A 22,160-nucleotide genomic window follows, 5' to 3' on the forward strand; every position below is an offset into this window, starting at 1 on the left:
GCAGAAAGCTCAAGAGCCTACAGTACAAAGCTCTTTTAGAAAAGTTTGTGAGGGTATCTGGGCTTGCTGCACTCTTTAAAATGTATATACATTAAATATAGGGCCTTAAAATACTGCCTAGAAAAATTCACCACATGTTTAAAAAAACCAAACCAAACAAACAAAAAACACAGAAAACCAAACCAAAACAAAAACCAAAAACAAACAAACAAAAAAACCCAAAACCGCCTATGCTAGAAAGTAACTTCCTCTCCTCAGTGGCTTTTACTTTTTTCTCTATCTAGAATGCAAGGAAGATTCCTAATCGCAGATTCCTACAAAGAGTAAAACAGTACATAGGAGAAAAAGCTTAACTGGGTACCTGTTCTATTTGAGTAGATGTATGCTTTGTTTAACGCAGCAGAAACTGGATACTGCCAATTAATCTTAAAGAATCTTAGAGAGAAGAATTCAAAAGCAGGTAAGCTCAGAGATCAGTGAAGGAGAACCAATGAAAAATCTGAGCAGCTTGAATGTCAACCACACTCTAGTCATTAAGAGCTATCTACTCTATTGCTGCTCAGATGTCAGTCAGCAGTCCTACTTTGCTGTATATTAAAAATACAGCATTGGCAGGTGGACAAAGATAGACAACTATAATCTCAGTTGGACTTCAGTTCTTCCAAGGATGGGAATTGACCTCAAAACTCTTAAGGCAGATTTCAGTTTGGCTTCTCCGTCTGGCCAACACAAAGCTTCTTACCATTTGCTCATCCTCTTTGGCAGCCCAGGTGGGATTCTGGATCTGGTCACCAGCCTCCTTCATCAGTCGCAACTGAACATGCTGTAGATAGGCAGAGAAAGCCCTGCGAGCTTGCACTTTGCTGTGGACCAAAAGAATCAGTTAGCTATCTTCAGAGAAGTAATGGGAAGGGTTCCAGCAGTCAGGCACAGCTTATGGACCAAAGTACAGTCAGCAAGGACCTCTTAGGTGCACAAATGTTGAAGCTCAAGGGAAAGAGGACCCCTTCACCCCACCAGTATTTTCAAGCAGACCTTCAGTTCACCAAGATGGGGTAGGTATTGCAGGAGATACAAAAAAAACAGCAGACACTCTGAGTTCTAAGATCATCTCTAAAAATGGAATGTTCTTCTTGCCTTTTCACAGCCTTAGCTACTCTCCTCCAAAAGCCAATAACATGAACATCAGCAAAACTGTATTTTTAAACCAAATTCAAGGCTCTCTTGGGCCTGTGTCTTCACAAACATTTTGAACACCACAACAGCAAACCATAAAATACATAAAGAGCTTGGTACTGGTGCCAGAGTTATAACAAAGGCTCTGCGATTCCCATCGGAAATGAAAGAATTAAGTCTGTGAAAGTGAGCTCTTCCTCTGCTGGCCCAAGGACACAAGCCAAATATCATTGAGCAAGGCATCACTGAAGAATGAAAGAACATCAGCAAAATCTGCTGTGCAGCTGGCTGAACATATTGGGAAGCTGTGAGCATGAACGGAGGAGAGGACTGGGGTAGGACTGGGAGGGACACATTACTTCTCATTCCCTCACAATGGTAGTCACTTTAGTGTATGCATGTGTTGTGAAAGAAATTGCTGAAAGTTTTGCCTAATTCTGTTCACTGTCATCTTGGCCTAAACCCTCTCCTCCAACATTCTGCTCTCCCAATCTCCACTCTTCCTCATAGTTTTCCCCATACTCACTACAAGCTGTCCCTTGAATTGCCAAGCATGATTTCTCCTTTCCTTTTCATAAGGATGTAGAAACAGATGGACTTTAGTGACAGTGACAGATTCCCCTTCTATCACAGGCAGTCTCCTAATCTTTTCTATAAAATTATTAAGTTTCATCTTAAAACAAACTAGAGTTTTCAACCCATTACTTTCCTGGAATATTATTCCAGAACTTAACTGTTCTAGTAATTAGGAACCTTCTTTTACTACCCAGCCTAGCTTCATTGATGAGCAGTTTATATTTGTTTTTTCTTTCTCCAACATTGTCCTGTATCTTAAATAATTTCAACCCTGATGAGGCTCCTTCCTTGAATGTATTTATTAACAGCAATTACATTCTTTCATAGTTTTCATTTTATTAGTGTGAACTATCCACATCTTTCAGTGTCTTCTAACAAAGCACCCACATTGGTGACATGATGAGACTAGCAGCTTGTCTCAACCTGTTCCAGTCACAATTTATCTTCCATGAACATGGGTGATAGCAACTGTATACTATATTCCACATAAAGTCTCAGAATTATCTCAAGTGATAAACCCTAGACCACATTTGGTGTTTTCATGCATGCATGAGCTAGAGCTTTGCAATCCTGTGATCAACAAGCATGCAAGATATTTTTCCTTATAATTAATTTGCAGCTGATAGAATTTCTGCAGTAAATTATTAGTTCCTAAAAGCATGCCCTTGCACTTTGTGTTACTGCATTTCATCCTAGTTATATTATTCCTATCCTTATGGTCACCCAGTTCTTAGCATATTTATTCCACTACTTTTCTCTCATGGTAGTAACTCCCAAATCTTTTCCATCATCAAAATTCATTAGCACATTTCTACATTTTGTGTCATTCTTGAATTGATTACTAAAATCAGCCTCAGACTGATTCCTGAGGAACCTCACCATTTTTTCTCTACTTGTTCTCTGCTTCTTAGAAATATTGTCAGGTATTTATATGGTCCTCATGAGTCCATGTACACTAGTCCCTGAAACTTCATTAAAAACTCAGTCCACAAATTTGGTCTTCCTGTTTTATATGTCTGTAAATTTCATGAACACTTCATTACAGTGTTACATAGAAATCATACAACACAATAGCACTTCTAGAGATCGATGTATCAATTTAGATAAGAATTGAAGTTAAAATAAAATATATTAAAAGTATTCATGCATCTGCTTAATCATTAGCTTTTGATGCTTCTGAAAGACCATGCCAGGTCTAAAGAAGGGCTAAGCAAATGATGAGTTCACAAGAGTCTCAAAGTAACATCCTCTGTGGATAGCTGTACCAGTACTGCAGTAAATAAAACATGATAAAAATACCTGGTTACAATTCCTGTCTTGCAGTGAACTCCAGAATACACAGCAGACCTTGTAACATTTCCAAGCTCTGTATGCTGCTAGTCACCACACCTACCTTCTCTTCCCACGTCTGGAACATCAGGAGAAGATCCTGAACCCTGACTAAGAACTAATATTTTATAGATCAAGCCACCATGTATCAGAAAAGGCTCTCCCCTGAGGGCTCTCTAGGGCTGCCAGGTTTGTTTTAGGTATAACTCAAACATCTCATGACGAGGAGTTCAAAATTTGTGCTGGCAGGAATTAAGGACCCCTCGCCCCCCCCGACGTTATCAACATCAGCACAGTAATACAATTCTTTGTCTGTACCTGATACTTCTGTGATTACAAAATGGGAAACTGAAGAAGGTCCTTGTATAACACTGCTTCTCCTCCAGTGTGTGGAATATTGAAACCTGAGGCCTTAAACGCAGGAACCAGTAACCCCATTTTCTCTTTACTTCCCTGGGAATGGCACAGTTGGGGAAACAGGTTTCATTTAACTGTTACCTCTTCACCACCCAATGTGTGGAAGGTAGAGAAACTGCCTCATCAGGTCAACTAAAGGAGAGAGAGAAGTCCTACCACTTACAAAAACTGACTAGAATAGGCCTGGTTTCTTTTGGATGAAAATTTCATTACTTCAGCTCCTCTGCCTGTTGACCCCACGAGCAAAGCTTTCATCAATGACAGATCAGATGGGGCCAAGCCCAGCACAATCCTGAAACATGAGGTCACCACAAGCCTTCCACACTTCTGTGGGGAATCCCAACAGTACAAGGTGCTGAGCAAGATTCTGCCAGGAACACCAGACAAAGCTTACGTTCTCAGCAGGAGTCAGATATAGGCAGATGACAGCATTGTTATGTCTGTCCTCAAACAGGTTTCAGAATCTTCCCTGTCATGACAGCAAATGTCCTTGCCACAAGAAGACATTAGAACAATCCCTAAATGCACTTGGTAATTCATAAATGCTCTCAGAAACTAAACAGAACAACAAGCAACAGTTATTTTCTCTACCTTTGGACATTTTTCACAGAAAACAATGCTGCTTCTTATCTAGAAGATGTAAAATCCTCCTACACAGATATATATGATCGCTCTTTTTGCCCTTCCTGTCCACCTGCAAATAGACAGTTCTACTACCCACATTTAAGGGGAGGATCATGCTTCTAAACATTTAGTAGGACACTGGTTGGTGTTATTCTATACAATCTCCTCCAGCACCTCTCTTTTTTTCAAGCAAAAAAGCCATGCATCAGAACATACTCTGCCCCACACTGTCATACTTAACAGCAGGCAATAAGATGTTTCAGTAACTTGTCACTTTCAAATGACCTCCTATCTTGTTCTCAGGATGTGATAACCTTGAGCAGAGATTATTATTAGAGGTAAAAATTCTATCACCAAAAATAAAAGCAAAAAAATGAAAAAACTAATTTCATGGAAAGGCAGCACTGAGATATTCCTACCCAACCTTTCTTGGATAGTTTAACATATGCTTATACCCACTTCTTTGGAAATGCAAAGAACTAAAAAGATTAATTTTAGAATTCAATAGCAGGCATCCTGAGTTAAGATAGAGAGGCATTTTAGAAGCATGACTTGACCAAAGAACAGCTTACATCACCAGATTAAAGAATAACAATGGACACTACAGCTTATCCTTTATACTGATCCAACAGGTCAGGCATTTAGGTAAACTCTGTGTCTTTGCAACTATCTCCTTTCTGTGCCAACTAGTTGTTAAGGCAGCCCACGGTTAGACAAAAGTCCAGGGTCCTTTCTCTAGGATCCTCTTATCTCCTCACACTCATTCATAATGTGGCACTAAGCATACATCCTCCATATTTTAACCAATATTAGCTGCTAGTCAAAACTCAAGGCAATATGCAGAAATCTCTCACCTCAGATTCCCATGTTTTTGAAGAATCTGCAGCAAGTTAAACTGAGATCCTGAGTCTGTTTTTTGAAGGAACAGCTCTCCTCCATCTCCAGTTTTCTTGTCAAGTTTTTCTGGCAACCTCTCCTTACAAGCAGTTTTCACCAAGTCAGACAGCTTTGGCTTGCTTTTCACCTGGGTGTCCGAAAGAGAGCCAACAGTTCTATCTAGCTCTTCATCTTCACCTGCATCCACCTCCTCTTCCTCCTCACCTTCTGCATCTGACTTGAGGGACAGCTTTGTTGTTTCTGATGCCCCTGTAGTGTAGGAGAAATCACCTATGCTGGTTAAGAAAAAAAAAGAAGTGGGGAGGACTGCCCTGCTATTTATACCCTTTGGTTTACTTCTAAACTCTCTTCTACTAGAAGGACAGAACAACACAATTTTAGAATGGCATCTTAACTATCGCTGCCCTTTATTATTCTTTCTGCCTTTCTGCTTGTGTATCGAACAGTTGAGAAGCCCATTTTCCCAATATCAGAGAAGACAGACCAAGATTCTTGTCTTAACTTTACAAATAAAAAAAAAAAAGAGAAACAAAGCCATTTTCCTATATTTTATCCTAATCTTTATATATATATACACTGACATATATATATACACTTACACTTGACATATATGCTCAATTTTTGTACTTTTGTGCGTCAGAAAAATCAAATCTATGAAATCTAAACTTCTACATGTGTCAATAAAGATCACATACCTTAACATAGCACCAAAAATCATTTTATAACATACAATCTCTCCCATTGCAGTCAGTATCACATAGCTACTAGAAAGAATTTAGATAACGGCTTCAGGAACAGCCACTTGTGAGGATCATTAACCTCTGTACCCTTTTAAGTTTTTCCCACATCAGCTTGGATAAGAAGGATTTCTCTCTCTGCAACAGCTTAGAGTCAATGCTGTGTAGGAGAACCAGCCTGGAAGGTCCCAAGTTTTCATCTTTCTCTGAAAAGCTGGAGGACTATAGAGGCACACATACTGTTGAATTCCTGTACCCCAAATGCAACCACAAGCTCATCTTCAAGAAAATATTGATTACCTTTAGTCATATACCTGGGGATGTGGAATGGCGGGAATTAAATTCTAGGCACTAAGGAAGCAGGAAGCTCGTAAGAGGAATGAAGTGAAAACTATTAACACTTGAAATGAAAACTATTAACTTCAACCTGTGAATCCCTTTAGGGACTACAAAGGCCAGAACAACCCCATTCACTCACATTTCAAATTAAGAAGTCCTTGCTTACTTGTTTTTGACTAGCCACTCATCCAAGACTCTAGCCATGCATACCTGATGATCTTGTCCGTGCTCCTCTAGCCTTGCCATGACATCGCCGGCGCTTCCGTAACTCCAGTGAAACAAGCTTTCTCTCATAAAAGAGAGCATGAGAGTCTACAGCTTCCAGCCTCATATCCAGCCTTCCATTAAGACCTGCTCTGGGAAGCATAACACACAGACATCCTCAATCTCCCTTTATACTTCTCTCCCTGATGATACAAGAGACTTAGTAGATTAAATTTCTTCAAGAAACAGTTTTCCTGACACAGGGAGGAAATATTTATGATCAGTCTAACCTTGCTCTATTTAAAGCCTGTGAAAGTTTGAAGGGACTCTTCCAAGTACTTTACAGAACATCATCTCTCAAAGCCCCAAAACACACCTATCTAGAGTCATGCTTTCATGACTAAGCAGCATCTGTCCATCATGCAGCAGGTCAAGGCACAATTAATAGGGAAAATTGAATTGCAAGAGTACAAAACAATGGACGGGAGTGGGAAGAGAGCACGTGGGCCTGAGTCCTGTCTTCTGAACCTTTCACGTAGACAGCTTGTTCTTCACTGTTTGGTCAGAGATAAGAATTTTAACATAATCTAAGTGAAAAATTACAACCGTTCTACAAGTTCTGCCTAAACCAAGGGAGAAGGAGCCCTGCCAGATTCCTTAAGGGAGACAAACAACAACTTCTGCCAGTGCACAAAGATCCAGCAAAGTGTTCTTTATAATATAAGTGGGAACATCCACAGAAAATTCCTGTTGCTCCATTTATGTTTTAGATTTAGTGAAGTGAATATAGGTATATGAAGTCCAAACCCCTTATGCATTACAGGATCTTCTGAGAGAGTTCAATGGTGAGGCTTATCAATATGGTAGGAATGCCAAAGTAGGAAGCCTAAGAGGAGCAACTTTAAGGTCCAGTCCAACAAAACTTAAGCTCTCCACATGCTGGGATACTCTTTGCTCACTGTATTTACTTTCCTAAAATTAGTTTGAAGGATTTCAGGTAGAAAACACATTGACCCAGGACTTGGAAGATGAAGCAGTGGAAATCTAAACTTAGAATAAATCCTACAAAGTACAAATTATTTAATTAAGAAGCCATTTACCGGGATCTCCCAGTGATGAAGTCTCTTTTCATCTTGCCCCTACAAAGGGAAAAACGGCAAAAATTACCTTCCATTCTGGATCATCACCTGGATTAAAAACCCTCTGAAGTCTTTCAGGTGTACAGTGAAAAGGCCAAATTTACAGAATTCCTTGTGAGTTCTATCTTAAAGGAGGAAAAAAAAGGCTCAAAAAGAGGAAATCTGAGCAGCTGTTCTACAACTGATGCTTGCATTGGAGAAGGTGCCATTTGGAGCTACCCTTTAGACACACCCCTGAAAGTACACAGAAAAAAAACCAAAAAAAAACCCCAAAAAACCGCAAACAAACCACCTTACAGTGCTGATGCAGGAAGAGCTTCTGTAAATATTGCCTCCTCAGTCAGCAACCCTAGCCTTACTCTGTAGTTACTTTACTGTGGATCTCAAATTTGGATAAGAAAAACCATTGAGAAGGAAGGGTGTTAAATACACAATGAAAGATATTGCACACAACTCTCAATGGAAGTTCAGCTAGTGGCATGAACTGTCATTTCCACCCAAGCACAGCCCAGAGAATGAGGCATCAAATAATGTTTGCACAGGTCAAGAGCTAGGGATACTAAACCTTTGGAGTAAATTTCAGTGCTTACTTTACATGAGGACAAGCTCTAAACTGACTTTAAATTTGAAACAAAAGCTAAGCAAGGACCACCTATAATCCCTTCATAGAGAAACCTAGGTGCTTGAAGGTTTTTCATGTCTATAGTCATCTTTTTACTCCAACAACTCCCACGCCTTTTGTGTATTGTCCTTTTTGCCCTTGGATTCAGAAGCATAACACAAAAATGTGAGAAACCTCCACAGTCACTGGCACACTAGAGAAGAGACACACAACTATTACCACCCCCGTAAATCACAGACCGGTGTTTATAACATTGGATAAGTGAGGAATCAATCCTTTTCATGCTGTTTGTGCCCTTTGCCTCCCTCCCAAATAGAAAACTTTCTACCTGTCCTGAAACAGACGTGTAGCCAGCATGTAGTTCATTGATGTCTTGTGCTCTAAAAAGGATCTAGAAAATCAAAATATAGGATGTATCAAGATAGTGTTCAACACAATGAAAGGCAGCTTAATACAGAAATAAATTATCTATAAAGAACATCCCAGAAGTGGATTGAGACAATATGCTGTACCATAACAGAAAAAAGGAAAGGAGGAGAGATATCACTTCTCAGCTGAAGTTCCTGGTGAGGCAAGAGACACGGAGAAACATTACAGACTGGAAAAAAATTAGAAAAGCGTAATATAGTATCACTCACAGGATGTAGCCCTATACTGTGTTGATGGCCTAATGACAGAGTACACAGTATGCGCAGCTCTAGAATGTAAAAGCAGATAGTAGGAATGGATTATCTGAAGTGAAGACATTTTTATTCTGACAGAAAAGCAACATCAGAAACAATGCTTGATAGCCTTCCATAAGGTGCAGTTAGGCAAAGCAGCAGCAGTTAAAAACAAGGGATCAGAAAAATGCATCCTCAACACTAAAATAAACTCTACCAAAACCCTCAATATGCGCCTTTCTGATTGCTAAGCTGGTTGATCTACATATACCTAACACAGAATATCCCTCAACACAGAGCATCCGTGCAACACTGAGCCATCCTATTGGATTCTTATTCTTACCCATAAAGGTCCCACGTTAATGGGGTAGGGAATATCCGGATGAAGCCTCCTCTCCGTTCATTCTCCTCTCTCACTCGATGAAGAACTTTTATCTTGGAATAAAAAAGAAAAAAAAAATAGCCAGCAAAATAGATACGATGAAGAATGAACCCTAGAAAAATCTCTGAGTTTCAGAGGACAGGACTATTACTGCAGTCCTGGGAGTGGGCTGGGTACACATGATATCCTTAAGCAATTTTATCCTGCATTTAAATTCTGAAGGAGTTTATCACACCTGGCATAACTGAGGGCAAGGTCAGTACCAGCAGTAAAACTCAGAAGTTCTGTTTCAAAAATTATACTTCTGTCATGTTTTTCATATACATGCACTTGCTTTTTGCTGAGCAAATAACCCCACATATTGCGTGAAATCCAAGGTAAATAAAAGGTATTTAATAGCCTACTTACCTCCTCCATGGAGAGACCTAGCACAGAGCTGCCTTGCCTTCCTGTTGCTTTTTCCCTGCCTGAGGGCACTGGGTTTTTAATTTCAGCATCACTGGCAGACAGAGGACGGGTACGCTGTAGAGACAGTGTGAAACCAGATTTTCCCCTTTTCCTCTCTCAACTTACTTTAAAAAAAAAGTTACATTCAAACTCCAGGATCCTGTTCCCAGCAGAATCTACACTCCAGAGTACTGCAGCCAGAATTCACAATTCCACACTTCAGCTGTTGAAGAGTCCACACAGCAGCGGGCACAAAGTGTGAGTATTCACATTCCTAGTTTTTAACGCAGCAGGACTCAATTCAGGCATCAGTGCCAGTATTTACACCCCTGGCCCCTTCCAGAAAAACATGAGACATATGCAAAAGCACCAAAGCCAGGATTTCATACAGAAAAATTCTCACCCAAGGGGCACCAAAAGCCAGCTTCACACTCACAGGCCCCAAATACACTTGGATTCACACCTCAATGGTACAAGAATCATGATTCTCTGTTCCAGTTGTGTTGCTACACTAGAAGAACAGAACTGTAATTCACTGATGAGATAAAGTTGCAGGGGAAAAGTGAAAAATTCAGTTCACCACCTGTAATTCTTTTGTTACTATACTGCTGGATCTCGTCTTGCTACTTCTCACACTTAACGGACAGATCTTGTATATGTGCGTAGATATACCATGCAAATTTGCAGACACATGCAAATTTAAAAAATAAGAAATAATTTGCAGACAGCCTCTCCAGGCTCATTCTTAACCTGATGGGCAGTCCTGATCAATTCTAACAAAGGACAGGAATTCAAAGTGTCTTCAAATTAGCAGGATTATAAAATCTTAAAATCCCAGCAAGACTGAAATCTTTGAACATGTTCTCAAGTACATTTTAGCTGGTCTTAGGCCCAGTTCAGATAACTACCTCTGTAAAAATAGCATTAAGAGTCTAGCTGAGAAGGTCTCATGCCTTTATACAAAATTCAAATTTTCGTTTATCACTATACTGAGCAAAGAATGCACAGAGAGACTTCTTAATCTAGAAAGAAGAGAAAAAGATGAGAAACCTTAAGCTGGATGAGCAGGGGAATATCCCATAGCGCTCAGATACAAATAAAACTCATGGCAAGATCAGGTTGTAATTTTATTTGTAAAGACTATTGGAACTGAATTCCATTCTCCCTGTTTCATTAGAAATTGTAAGCGGCTATTCAGAATTTGCAGATTCTGAAATAGGGAGGCAAAGGGCACAAACAGCATGAAAAGGATTGATTCCTCACTTATCCAATGTTATAAACACCGCAAAAGGAACAGGCATTGCACTAGAATGGGTTACACTGCAGTGATTGGCACAGAAAGATCCAAAGAGAAAACAGACATAGCAGGTGCCAGCTGAAACATTTTGTTAAGCCTAATGAAAACTGATTAAATAAAACAAGAGGAAATGAGACAATCTGGATGAGAAGGTAGGAGACAAGCATTTGCAGAAGAAATAAAAATGTCAGTAGTCAAACAGGTTTGCTTGATGCTGCAGATGGCATTAAGTTGAAAGGCTTTTAGTCTTTCTTCCTAACCTGGCCTCCATTTCAAAAAGCACAGCTCAACAACTTTAATAACTTCCTCTAAAATCTTCTGCTAGGTAACCTCCTCTTAAAAACCATTTCCTGACACTACCGTAACAATCATCATGTGATAACTGCTGCTCAAAGAGAATATTACAGGAAATTTTTCATCCTATCAGATGATCTCCTTTACTAAGGAAATACTTCAATGAAATAATCTCAATTGTCTGGATACAATGGAGATGATTTCATTGATTACATACAGAAAATGTATACCTACATATTGGTAGCTCTGGCTCCTATGACTAGTGAAGCTCTGGCTCCTATCTAAGAACAAACTATACTATTGTCAAAATGCTAGAGAAAAACTCTAACTTTACTGAACTTCTGCACAAACACTTTTTTCAGTGTTTCACTGCAGAATTCTCTCTGGCTATAGCACAAATGTCTCTAACTTCACAAAGATCTTGTTTCCTTTTTGATTCAGCTTATCTTTAAAAGTATAGATAAATCCAACCACTTTGTTTTATCTCCAAATTCTGTGAGCATCTCTGGTTTCCACATAATTCTAATTATCCTAAGCAGCAGTTGGCACACTGACAGCAGCTGGCACAAAGATCCTTCCTATTCTCTATGAAACTTCATTATTCAATAAGGCTCTCTTCTCAGCCTCAGCTAAACTAACACAGAATTATACAAACAGCAGCGCATAAAATGAATTAGGTTCTCAAGATGATTCCATCTGTCCTACCTTCCTTCCTGCTGGGAAACCTCAAAAAAAAAAAAAAAAAAACAAACAATGAGAACCATCATTATTATGTTCATGCAGGAAGCCCAGCAGCAAAATAATGCCTACCATGTCCCCACACAGCCAGGTGCTTAGAATTGTAAACTAATATTGATTTGTCCATATGGCTTGCAAGGAGGATGCCAAATATGACATTTAGAAAGGTGGATCAGTCTGATTTATGCTAACAATAGTTCTACATTTTTCCGCTATCTTTAAGAATTCCTTCTTATCTATTTTGACCCAGTTGACTCTCAAATTTTTGCAGTTTCCTTCAGATGACTATCTCACGGAAAACACTTACTTCTTTTATAGGGCCACCTGAATTTTGTCCATACAGATTCACCTGTGCTATCCTTTCCATTCAGACTTATTCCATTGCCTGTATTACACAAGACAAAAATTCCTCCTCCTTTTTGGTGTGACACTCCCATTTATTGCTGTTTTCACGAGCTCTTCCTTTGGTTTTGCACTTTCTTTTCAATGACCTACTAAATCCAGAACACTGTGCTGCCACTGTCTTCATCATTTGATGACCAGAACGACAACTTTATCTTTAAACATCTATATCCAATTTCTTTAAAATGCAGTTCAGAAATACTTATAGGCTTAAAAACTTTGAGGGATTTGACTCAGCTGACCTTGACTCTCAGCACACCTCACCTACTCTTTTTTTAAGCTGCTAGAACTGATGTAAATGTTTTTCCAACCTCTGCTCTTGCCACATGGAAACGTATGCCAGTACCTATCCATTTCCTCTTTTCTTGTTGACTTCGTCCCTCCACCAGGCTACTTAGCTACAAAATATATTTTGGGACCAATTGTGCCAAAAGTATTGTACAAGATAACATTTGAAATTGCATCCCTTATACTGGTGAAGGGAGCTGAAGGTTACTTACCAACCTGGTGTTTGCTGTTTGCGACTGCGCAGACACAGGACGCTGCAAGAGACACACAAAGAGAATAAAACCCTTGTGTTCTCCAAGACACTATCATCCCTGCCCAAGTTACAGAGGAGCGATGAGTACCCTAAAGCAAAAGGGTATAACCAAAGTCCAGAGATATAGCTAACAGCTTCTACCATCTCAGTTCAGATCTTCCTCATACCCTCTGCAAATGTATCCTGTCCCCATTCCAAACACTAACCTCAGATGTGCTCAACCGTGCAAAATGCATCTGTACATACATATAATTTTCAAAAGCACACAGAAAAGAGCTCTGCAGAGTGGATGAATTAACTCAACTGTCATGACCAAAATTCATATTTTTGTAAGATAAGAATTACCCAGAGGAAAATATTTAATAGCTATGTATTACAGAGAAACAGATGCTGTCAAGTAGAATTGTTCATAGAACAGAGGGGGTAAAAAAAGTCATAAAAATCCTGACATTCCAGAAGCCATTTCATTTAAATATCTCAACAATATTCCAGTTCTTGTGAAGGAACAAGATGCTTTTTAACATTCCAAAACAGGTGTAGAAACATCAGCAGAATGTCAAAAAGTACCCTGTATTACTTATCTAGCATCAGACCTACAAGCAAGGCCAGTTTAATGACAGGGGTAGGTTCAAAAGAAAACTATTATCATAGCAGCTTCGATCTTTCTTGCCTTCAGTGGTATTCATCCTCTCCAATGCCCAAGAGGAGCAAATGGTGTAAGAAAGGATTCTCAAGAGACCTATCTATCACTTCGAGATGTGCTACTGCCAAGTTCTTCTCTACAGTTGGTCTATACAAAACAGGTCAAGGTCCCTTTATTGCTTACGATTAATTGAAAAAGCTCCAACCCAAATCAACAATAAGTTACAAAGGAAGCGGCTAAATTGTTCATTTCCCTAGAGGGAGAAATTCTCAGAGTGTCAAACCAAAGAAATTGCACAAGGAACTTGCAGTCCAGTCTGATGAAACTCAGAAAACAGAGTAACTATCTCATGACCAAGAATGCTGGTATCAGCATTTCTTTCCCAAGAACCAACTTTTACAATGATTAAAGATAGCCTACATGAATGATCAAAACTTAAGACATCATGAAGGAGTTAAGAAAAACAAAAGAGGTTCAAAGTACCCTTTGCAACTGAGAATGGGAACAGAAGTATCAAAGATCCAACAATATGACATAAAATACATTCAGCAAAGAGCAGCCCAAAACATTCTTGAACCATGGAAAAATCTATACACCTATTTAGCGATGGGACTTCCATTTAGGTATTTAAGAAGAACATGCTGCAAAACTTTATCACTGGATTAGAAGCCTGTTCCTTGTAAAGCTAGGTATGGGGGACCTGTCCCAAAAGATAAACTAATCCCATCTCAACCATCGCTCAGTCATATGAATCTTCACACATTTCAACTGGCCAGGCCTTACACCTATTTGTAGTTTTTTAAGCAAAATAAATCTGTAAATTTAAAGCCTCCTTAAAGATTCAATGCTTCCCAACAGCTCAATTTTCTGAGACTGTCTTGTATAATTTTTTTCAGATAGAAGATGTCAAATCATCAGGGTCTGACTGCATTACTCTAACACAGACGTTACTTTTTCTGGAATGGCTCCTAATTTATCCAAGGTACCTTCTGTCTGCCACAAAAAGCACCTTTATGGTCAGAGGGATCTGTGTGAAAACCTATCGCACCTTTATGGTCAGAGGGATCTGTATGAAAACCTATCTATTAAATTGGCCTTAGAAGCTTTGGACTCAGCCATGCATCTTATAGATACTCAAATCTCACCTTACCAGCTATTCCCCTCTCTCCCAGTGACTCAAGACTCTAAGTTTTACAAGAAGCAAAATGTTGCAATTTTTGTGAGTTTTCCCTATACCAAAAAGGACAGTGTATTGGTATGCTGTCACTGAACAAAAATGACTTCTCATTTCCTAATTCAGCTTGAGCTACATAGCCATGTTGCATGTCCCTCGCAGGAGCATATGCATCAGCTGCAGAGAATGTCAGGATACACCGTTTGCCTATTTGCCTGAGGAGAAATGCATCTGAAAGTCCAAATGACATAGGGGATCTCCCTGCCTTTTGTGAGTGCTCCACTTCCACAGATATTTATGGAATACATCTCATAACCAGAAAAAGATAGAGAACAACTGCTCTGCAGCACTACAGTGCTAAGAAAGCACTATCTCAGCAGAAAAGGTAATGAACAGTCACAGCAAGCCACACAAGGTGTCAGTCCAAAGATCCACGGGAAAGGAAGTGAGAGATTCCAAGAGTGAATGGGAAAGAAGGCTTAAATTCCAAATGCAAAAAGCTCTTTCTGCCTAGAAGGAGGTCTTGGAGACATTCATAAAGCTCTAAGGTTCTGAAGGTTGTTGCCCACAACAAAACAAAAGTGGCTGAACATAGCTCAGGTGCATCCCCCGAGTCTCTTCTGTAGTTATCCTAGAAATCCAAATATCCTCACTCCCTCACTGGCTCTCTCAGCTGTGAGCCAAATTCAATGAGACTGACTTTCCTGCTATCCTCCTCAGCTCTGGCTTGTTGAAGTCACTTACCTGCAGCTTCTGGTATGGATTTCTCCTGACAGATTCAGATGAATGATAAATGGCCCGGCTTGACCGCTGGCCTGGATCCTGGCACACGAAACCTATGGGCATCAGGAGCCACATGAGAACTTTAACACAGGCAAACCCTGAAATATAAGCCTAGCATTCCTGTTAATGATCTCAGTCTATACATGACCTTCCTGTCTCTGCCCAAGGACCAAAAAGGATGTTTTTTCTTTTTTATACCTTGCTTTGTTTAATCACAAACTGTACATTGCGTTACATTTTTTTAATAACACTGGAACTTGCTTCAAAACCAAGTACCTAAATCAATAAGATAGGTTACTGAATAGCAGCATAGAGATAGGCTCCATTTCTTAAATAGCTGAGCAGACCACCTGATGACAATTCTGCATCTTTTAGTATTAGGGGTAAGTTGTGTCAAGTAACTGAACCAAGATGTCCTAAGAATGCCTAAAAGGTGCTGTGCGCTAGACAGTCATGCAGCTTTCACAATCATGACTCCACTTCTAACATAGCCTAACCAGAACCCACACATTCAATCTAAAAAAATGCAGGAATACTGATTCTGAGGGCTAAACAGAAGTCACCTGCTAAAGAGAAAGAGTAGTGTCTTCAAAATACCAAACTAGGGACTCTTAATAGCACCTAAGCATCACAAACAGCCAGATTATTCTGAAGCTGAAACGTCCATGTATAACTTTCCAGTGCTAAATACAGTTGCTCTCCTTTAACTAGAGTTCTCCTCTATTATACTTATCTGGTAACATGCAGCTCATAAACCTACCTTTTACTTTTTTTAAATGAGGAAAAGATTGAAGGAGCTTTTTATTACACTCACCTACAAGGGTGAACATATCTGAGAGCATGCTAGCTTTGATCTTCAGGTCCAAAGGAGCATCACTATCCCCACATGCAACAGAGGACAAGAGAAATTATTTGTCTGGCATTAAATGAGAGGAATGCATCAATATGCAAGACACCTTCCAATACAGTTTCTTTGTATTGGTCCTTAACACAGACATAATCAACATGGGAGGAAAACTATGTGATTTTCACACACATAGGTAAAGACAAAACAGCAACAGATTAATCTGTTTCTGTTCATCCTTGTTCACAGCTTTAGTCTTCTAATGCAGCAACGTATGGCCTTGGTTTAGCTCTGCTTGGCTAGAAGCACTTTCTTTGAATGTACCTATGCTACATTTCATGGAGTATATTGACGTTGCTGCTGTAGAATTCTTAAAAACCACAATTACTTATGCCTCTTCCACATAAAATCATAAAATAGATGGGTTAGTTCTAATGGATGGGAACAAATGATTAGGGAAGGTGATAGACATGAAGAGGTCAGACAGTGGGGACAGATGGGAAACACCCATAATTTTATCCAGCGGGGAAAAAAATAATTAAAAAAAATAATCAGTGAATACAGTTCAGATCAGACAGGCAAAGTCCGATTCCTTGGGAGCAGTGAAATCAGCCATCTTCTACAGCACAGTAATAGATGCCAACAGCTTGGACAAAGAAAATGGCAACCGTAACAAAGCAGAGCAAAGGATGCAGATGTGAGAGTTTTAAGTAATACAGGATGCAAATAATTCAGTGTGTATGTATGTGAGCGCAAACCACCAAACCAGGAAATTAAATATTGTGGAAACATTCTAGTTGCACCTGAAAACAAAATGGGTACTATGGAAGCTAGAATTATGAACATTGTGTGAAAAAAATTTTTATGCAGTATAAAGAGGGATGGAAAAAAAAGACAAAAATTAAGAGGAAGGTCAGATATGGCTATTCCAGGAACATATAACTTAAAGCTTGTTTATACTGCCATAACTGAAATATTACTCACAGTACTACAAAAGTGTATTGTGCATCTGTGCTCCTGTAAAGTTGAACAGTAGTCCAGCAAACACATATAGTTGGAGATTTAAAAAAATAAATCCTCAAGCTTCATTACAGTATGAGTGTCAGCATAAGGGCCAAGACAACACTCACTCTTTAGATTTTAGCTAAAGACAGTACCAGACCAAAAATTTGAGCCCAAGCATACATCTGCGTAATCAAGTCAAACATAATGCCTGAACTCTGCTTGGACTCCAAAATCTTAAAGTTTCTACTCAGCCAAGCAGATTGAAAGCCCACACAATAGTCTGGAGAGTTTCAAAATTTATCTATGATGGGAGATTATGAAGTGTTAACAATGATGATGGACTGTGGAGGAGAAATAATTAAAAAGAAAATGGAATCCCAACTGGGTTCTTTCAAACCCTATTGCTGCAATAAGTTTGTTTATGCAAAGGGAAAAGCAAAGGATTATCCTTCCTGTCAATTAGCAGTGGAACAAATACTCTGCAGGCATCATGAAATCATGCCCTCCTAGGACCACAAGTTTCAAGGACAACCATCTCTAGCAACAGTCCCAGCCTCATATTAAACTGGGAATCGCTTACCAGGCCAATGATGGGGATAGGTTCACTTCCAACAGCCAGGGCTTGAGAGTGTCATCAATAAGGACGTCAAAACCATACAGCTCTGAAAACACAGCAGATACTCTAAGTTTACCTTACTGCACCTTTAAACATTCAGAAAAGGTCCAACATTAGTCTCTGTCAGGTCATTTCTATCTATATAATTTATGTTAAATCCAGTGAACTCTCTAAGGCTGAACAAATAATAACATTCCACAAGTGAGAAATTTCAATTCCTCAGAAACAAGATTAAATAAATTCTGTTTGTGGGGGAAAAGGCAAGCAGAAAATGAGTCGTAGGAAAGAATTATATAAAAAAACCTAAACTCTTTGCTGTCCGCAAACTGCAGTTCATGCAGAACTCTACTACTTGTTTTCTGAATTTCTTGAATTGACACAAGCACAGCAGGTCCAATCTACTTCTTCCATTGGATCCTGGAAACAACCGAACTTCATTCTCCCCTCCACTTTTTAATCCCTAAATTCACTGTTCCAGTCAGCTATAGAAAATCTTGCTTCTTTCAAGCATCAGCTTCTTTTCAATTATTGCTGTATGTTTTTCTGCAATATCCCCCCCGGAGTACAAAAGTCTTCTCCTCGGCAGCTCCCTCTACGTGAACAACCTCCCATAACTCTTGATCTTATTGACAGCTTGCCACTTTGCAGCAAACTACTATAGAAATACTTTTTCCTTAGTTTCTAAAACATTCATAACATATTACATCTGCTAGATGTGTTCTGCTCTACACAGGTCAGATTGAAGCCAGCTTCCCATTCCAAGACTGATTTTACTATTTCACTCTATACACACATTCTCTATAGTTTGGAAAGATTTGCAAGAAAGATGCTACACAAAGACAATTGTAAATCAGAAGTTGGCATTAATGCAATTCCCTCTTCCAGCATTAAGAAATATAGTTAATGATCATCAGGGCAACTTATGCACATTTTTTCAAAACACTGCAGAACAGGGTATTGGCAGAGAAGAAGGATTTCCATGGAATTAACCGGTTCCCTAGTGCCTGGAGTGAAAGCAGGAGAATTTCTTTGCCATGCTGCTTTCCTTGAATTCTGGCCTTGGCCTTTTGTCGCCTGCCTGACGTTGATGCTGGCTCCGGGGAGCTGGACTGCTTGACAAGATCTTCCTATGCAGACAGCTGTGCGAAAGCTCATGTAGCTTATAACGGGAAGTTAATGAGCTGTGGGGGGGACTTGGAAGGGGAGGAAATGGCAGCAGAGTGAGTATTGCCTGCTCACTCTTCTAGACTGTGTAGCCAGACATTGAGTGGGAAGCAAAAGAGCAGAGTTAAGGAGTTGGTTCACTCCAAAGAAATGAGGCTAAATCTACATTTGGCTCTCTTGCTCCCCAGACGGGAAAGGCTGCAGTAGAGGGAAAAGGAGGAGGTGGGGATTACAACTGTAAACATCAGCAAAGCATTTTGACCAGAAGAAACTTCTGATTATTTTAATACACTATTTCAAAATACAATCTCAGGTTTGGTGAAGACCTGTGACTCTTAATGGCATAGCAAACTCCAGTGGACAGGCAGCTCATGCCCAAAGCAGAGAAGCAATGAGTGGGCCTGTGGCAGCTGCTGGTCTGCAACCTCCCAACCCCAGCCAGGAAGCAGAGCATTTTGGTTTTACTAGCTGTTGCTTTTGCTGCTGGCCATTCCCTCCCTCTGCCCCTCAAAGGACCTCTGCTAGCATTTTGGCTCCTCTGACTTTGTCCTCCTCTCTCACACTTTTCTCCCTTCCAAACTACTTGCTCTTTAAACCTCTCTCTTTCCCATCCAGTCACTCACTCACTCCATCCACTTTTACAAATACATATGGGAAACCTCTTGACCTTAGCTAGCCCTGACCATGCTGCTGGTGCTTTACACTCCTTTCCCTTGTGTCTGCCTTGTTTATTAGGACAGCAAGCTCTTCACGGTATCCCTGTTGACTCAATTCCATTGTTAAACACAGACATCTAATGCCATCTGCAATGCCTTAGGGTCTCCTAGGAAGACTCCACTGCTGCTCCATAATGCCCCAAGCTTCATGTATTCTAGGTCATACCTACAACCCCTAGACAGATGTCTGCTACCTCAGGGCACCAGGAGCTACACAATATCCATGTTCTGGCAACAGAATCAAGCCTCACAGGTTCCCACATAGGGCTTAGCACAAAGGGGTTCTCAAGTCTGCCTGGGATACTAGGGCACAAACAGAAGATAAATTACCTGTGGTTTCAACTATCCTAGAAATATCTCCTTGGCCCTCTTCCACATTTGGAAAATGCAATACCTAGATTAAACAGAAGAAGTATCCTTTCTACTGTGAAACTCCACTACCATTTGTAAAAATAAATACACAGGCAGCACAAAGATGTAGAATCACATGAGCACAGCAAGATCAGAAGTATATCCTCTGCAATTACCAACTTAAGCAAGCTTGTCATTTCCCTCTATAGAGAGTAAAGAAAATAGAATGACAGAGAGAAACACATGCCTCAGGCTGTGGCAATGGTAGGTTTATGACAATCCACCTTGTACCACTGTTGTTACTAAGGGAAGAATAGAAGAAACTAAGAAAGCAAGTTTCCACAGTGCCTTCCCTTGCTCCCCTCCTCTTGCTACTACAATCCACAAAAACATGTTTCACCCTTGACGTTTGCTAAAGAGATTGGGATTATATCAGGAGGTACCAGCTGTTGCCAAGACTCAGCAGGAACAGCCTGCCTCTACCCTCCAACCCCCATAGAGAAGTCACTGCTGACCGAGCTTTCCATCCTCCCAAGAGAAGGACTAGCTTCAGACTAAAGTTTAACAGCAACAGTTCAGCCAGAGATTTTTTTTGCCAATGTCATTATTTAAGACTGAGGAAGGCTAGAGACATGGTCTCAAGCTTTTTTGTTTTGGTAAACTACCATGTATTCCAAGTTTGGTTTATAATCCTGTCAAAGACTGCACTGGCACTCCCTTTTAGAAAATCTCCCCAAAGAATTTGCTATTCTCTGTAAGTCTAGAAACCAAGTCACAAGTGATAGCCTGGTAGCGCAAACAATGTTTTCATGATTTTGCATAGAATGAATAAGCTCAGTTCCTAGAGGGTCACAGGTATTGCAGTTGTAATTCTAGTCTTTGTTTTCAGCTTGTTCACTGAACAAAAAAGAAGAAAGCTTTACTGCAAAGTACATAGTCTGCAACTGAATGGAGGCAACCTGAGGCTGTGAAGGGACACATAAACACTGAAAAAAAGCTGCACAGTATGCAACTCTTTTGCTTTTGCAATAAAAAATGATTTTCTCATTTTAAGCAGGAGCATATTTAAGGACATTCCTAATCCAATGAACTACACCTGTACCACTGAAATTCAAGTCTTCCCTTTTTCCTTCCTACTTCTTCTGTGCTTTATAAAGGAAGGAATCCTGCAGACCATGCTTATAGACAACTTGTATCAAGGAGCTTCAGTTAGAAAAGTTAACTGTGCTACAATTTCATCCAAAGCAGCAACCAGTCAGTGCAAGGGAGAAAAACTTCTAAGAGTATAGTGATGGATGTACTCCTTTGTTGAACATATTGCCAAACTTGAGGCTTCAGAGACTACATAGTATTTTGTAAATGAACTCCATCATTTTATCTAGTGATGGTACAGTACCTGCTTCAACTCTGGTAGAGCACATCTTAACAGTTATGGGAACATGAACACATCTACATCTTGGGGGCTATCACTATCAGGTCCCAAATTATTCCCATTACTCTACAAAAGGCCAGCAAAACAGTTTAGGCTTTGATAGGCAAAAGGCCAAACTGTGTCATATCAAGTAATAGAACAGAAGCTTCTACTTTGGACACCAAAGGCTTTGAGAAAAGTACTGGTACTGTAGTCTTGTATAGTAATTTGCCTTGCACTCCAAATAATACAGCTTAACTCCCTTTTTTAGAGAACTTTGTTTTATCAGAGAAAGGCTTTATCTCTCAGTGTTATTACAGGAAAGAACCCAACAAGAGGGGACAGAATTATTCCACATTAGTGTTCTTGTCTACCTCACAAGATGCAGCCTGCACCTGCCAGAGTTTGTCACACTAGCTTGGCCAAACTGTAATTACTGTAATAACTGTAATTAGAGGCACTTTTTCCACAATAAGTAACCAGAGAAAGTCCATCACTTATGACTTCTCAACCTTTTTTCCTTCTACTGGAGCCTGAAGGACACTTAGTCACATTCCCAATAAAGTCTTCAGAAATGGATTAATTTCAGGGTGTCTATGTAGAATCATAGAGTGTCTTGAGTTGGAAGGG

The 22,160-nt window shown here is 39.8% G+C and overlaps 1 protein-coding gene across 4 annotated transcripts in view; it reads right to left on the reverse strand.

Annotated features, from left to right (window-relative positions):
* Positions 1 to 22,160, reverse strand: part of TTLL5 (tubulin tyrosine ligase like 5) — a 136,524-nt gene that overhangs the window by 81,020 nt on the left and 33,344 nt on the right. For all 4 annotated transcript variants that reach the window (XM_075030138.1, XM_075030137.1, XM_075030136.1 and 1 more), the window contains 11 exons: positions 17,853 to 17,934; positions 16,238 to 16,299; positions 15,385 to 15,476; positions 12,783 to 12,824; positions 9,513 to 9,626; positions 9,066 to 9,157; positions 8,389 to 8,451; positions 7,400 to 7,438; positions 6,306 to 6,451; positions 4,977 to 5,268; positions 743 to 863 (listed from right to left, as the gene is read on the reverse strand). In XM_075030138.1, coding sequence (XP_074886239.1) covers positions 743 to 863; positions 4,977 to 5,268; positions 6,306 to 6,451; positions 7,400 to 7,438; positions 8,389 to 8,451; positions 9,066 to 9,157; positions 9,513 to 9,626; positions 12,783 to 12,824; positions 15,385 to 15,476; positions 16,238 to 16,299; positions 17,853 to 17,934 — 1,145 coding nt within the window. The remainder of the gene's footprint in view (positions 1 to 742; positions 864 to 4,976; positions 5,269 to 6,305; positions 6,452 to 7,399; positions 7,439 to 8,388; positions 8,452 to 9,065; positions 9,158 to 9,512; positions 9,627 to 12,782; positions 12,825 to 15,384; positions 15,477 to 16,237; positions 16,300 to 17,852; positions 17,935 to 22,160) is intronic.

This window comes from Buteo buteo, chromosome 6, assembly GCF_964188355.1.
Source record: "Buteo buteo chromosome 6, bButBut1.hap1.1, whole genome shotgun sequence".
Lineage (NCBI taxonomy): Eukaryota > Metazoa > Chordata > Aves > Accipitriformes > Accipitridae > Buteo > Buteo buteo.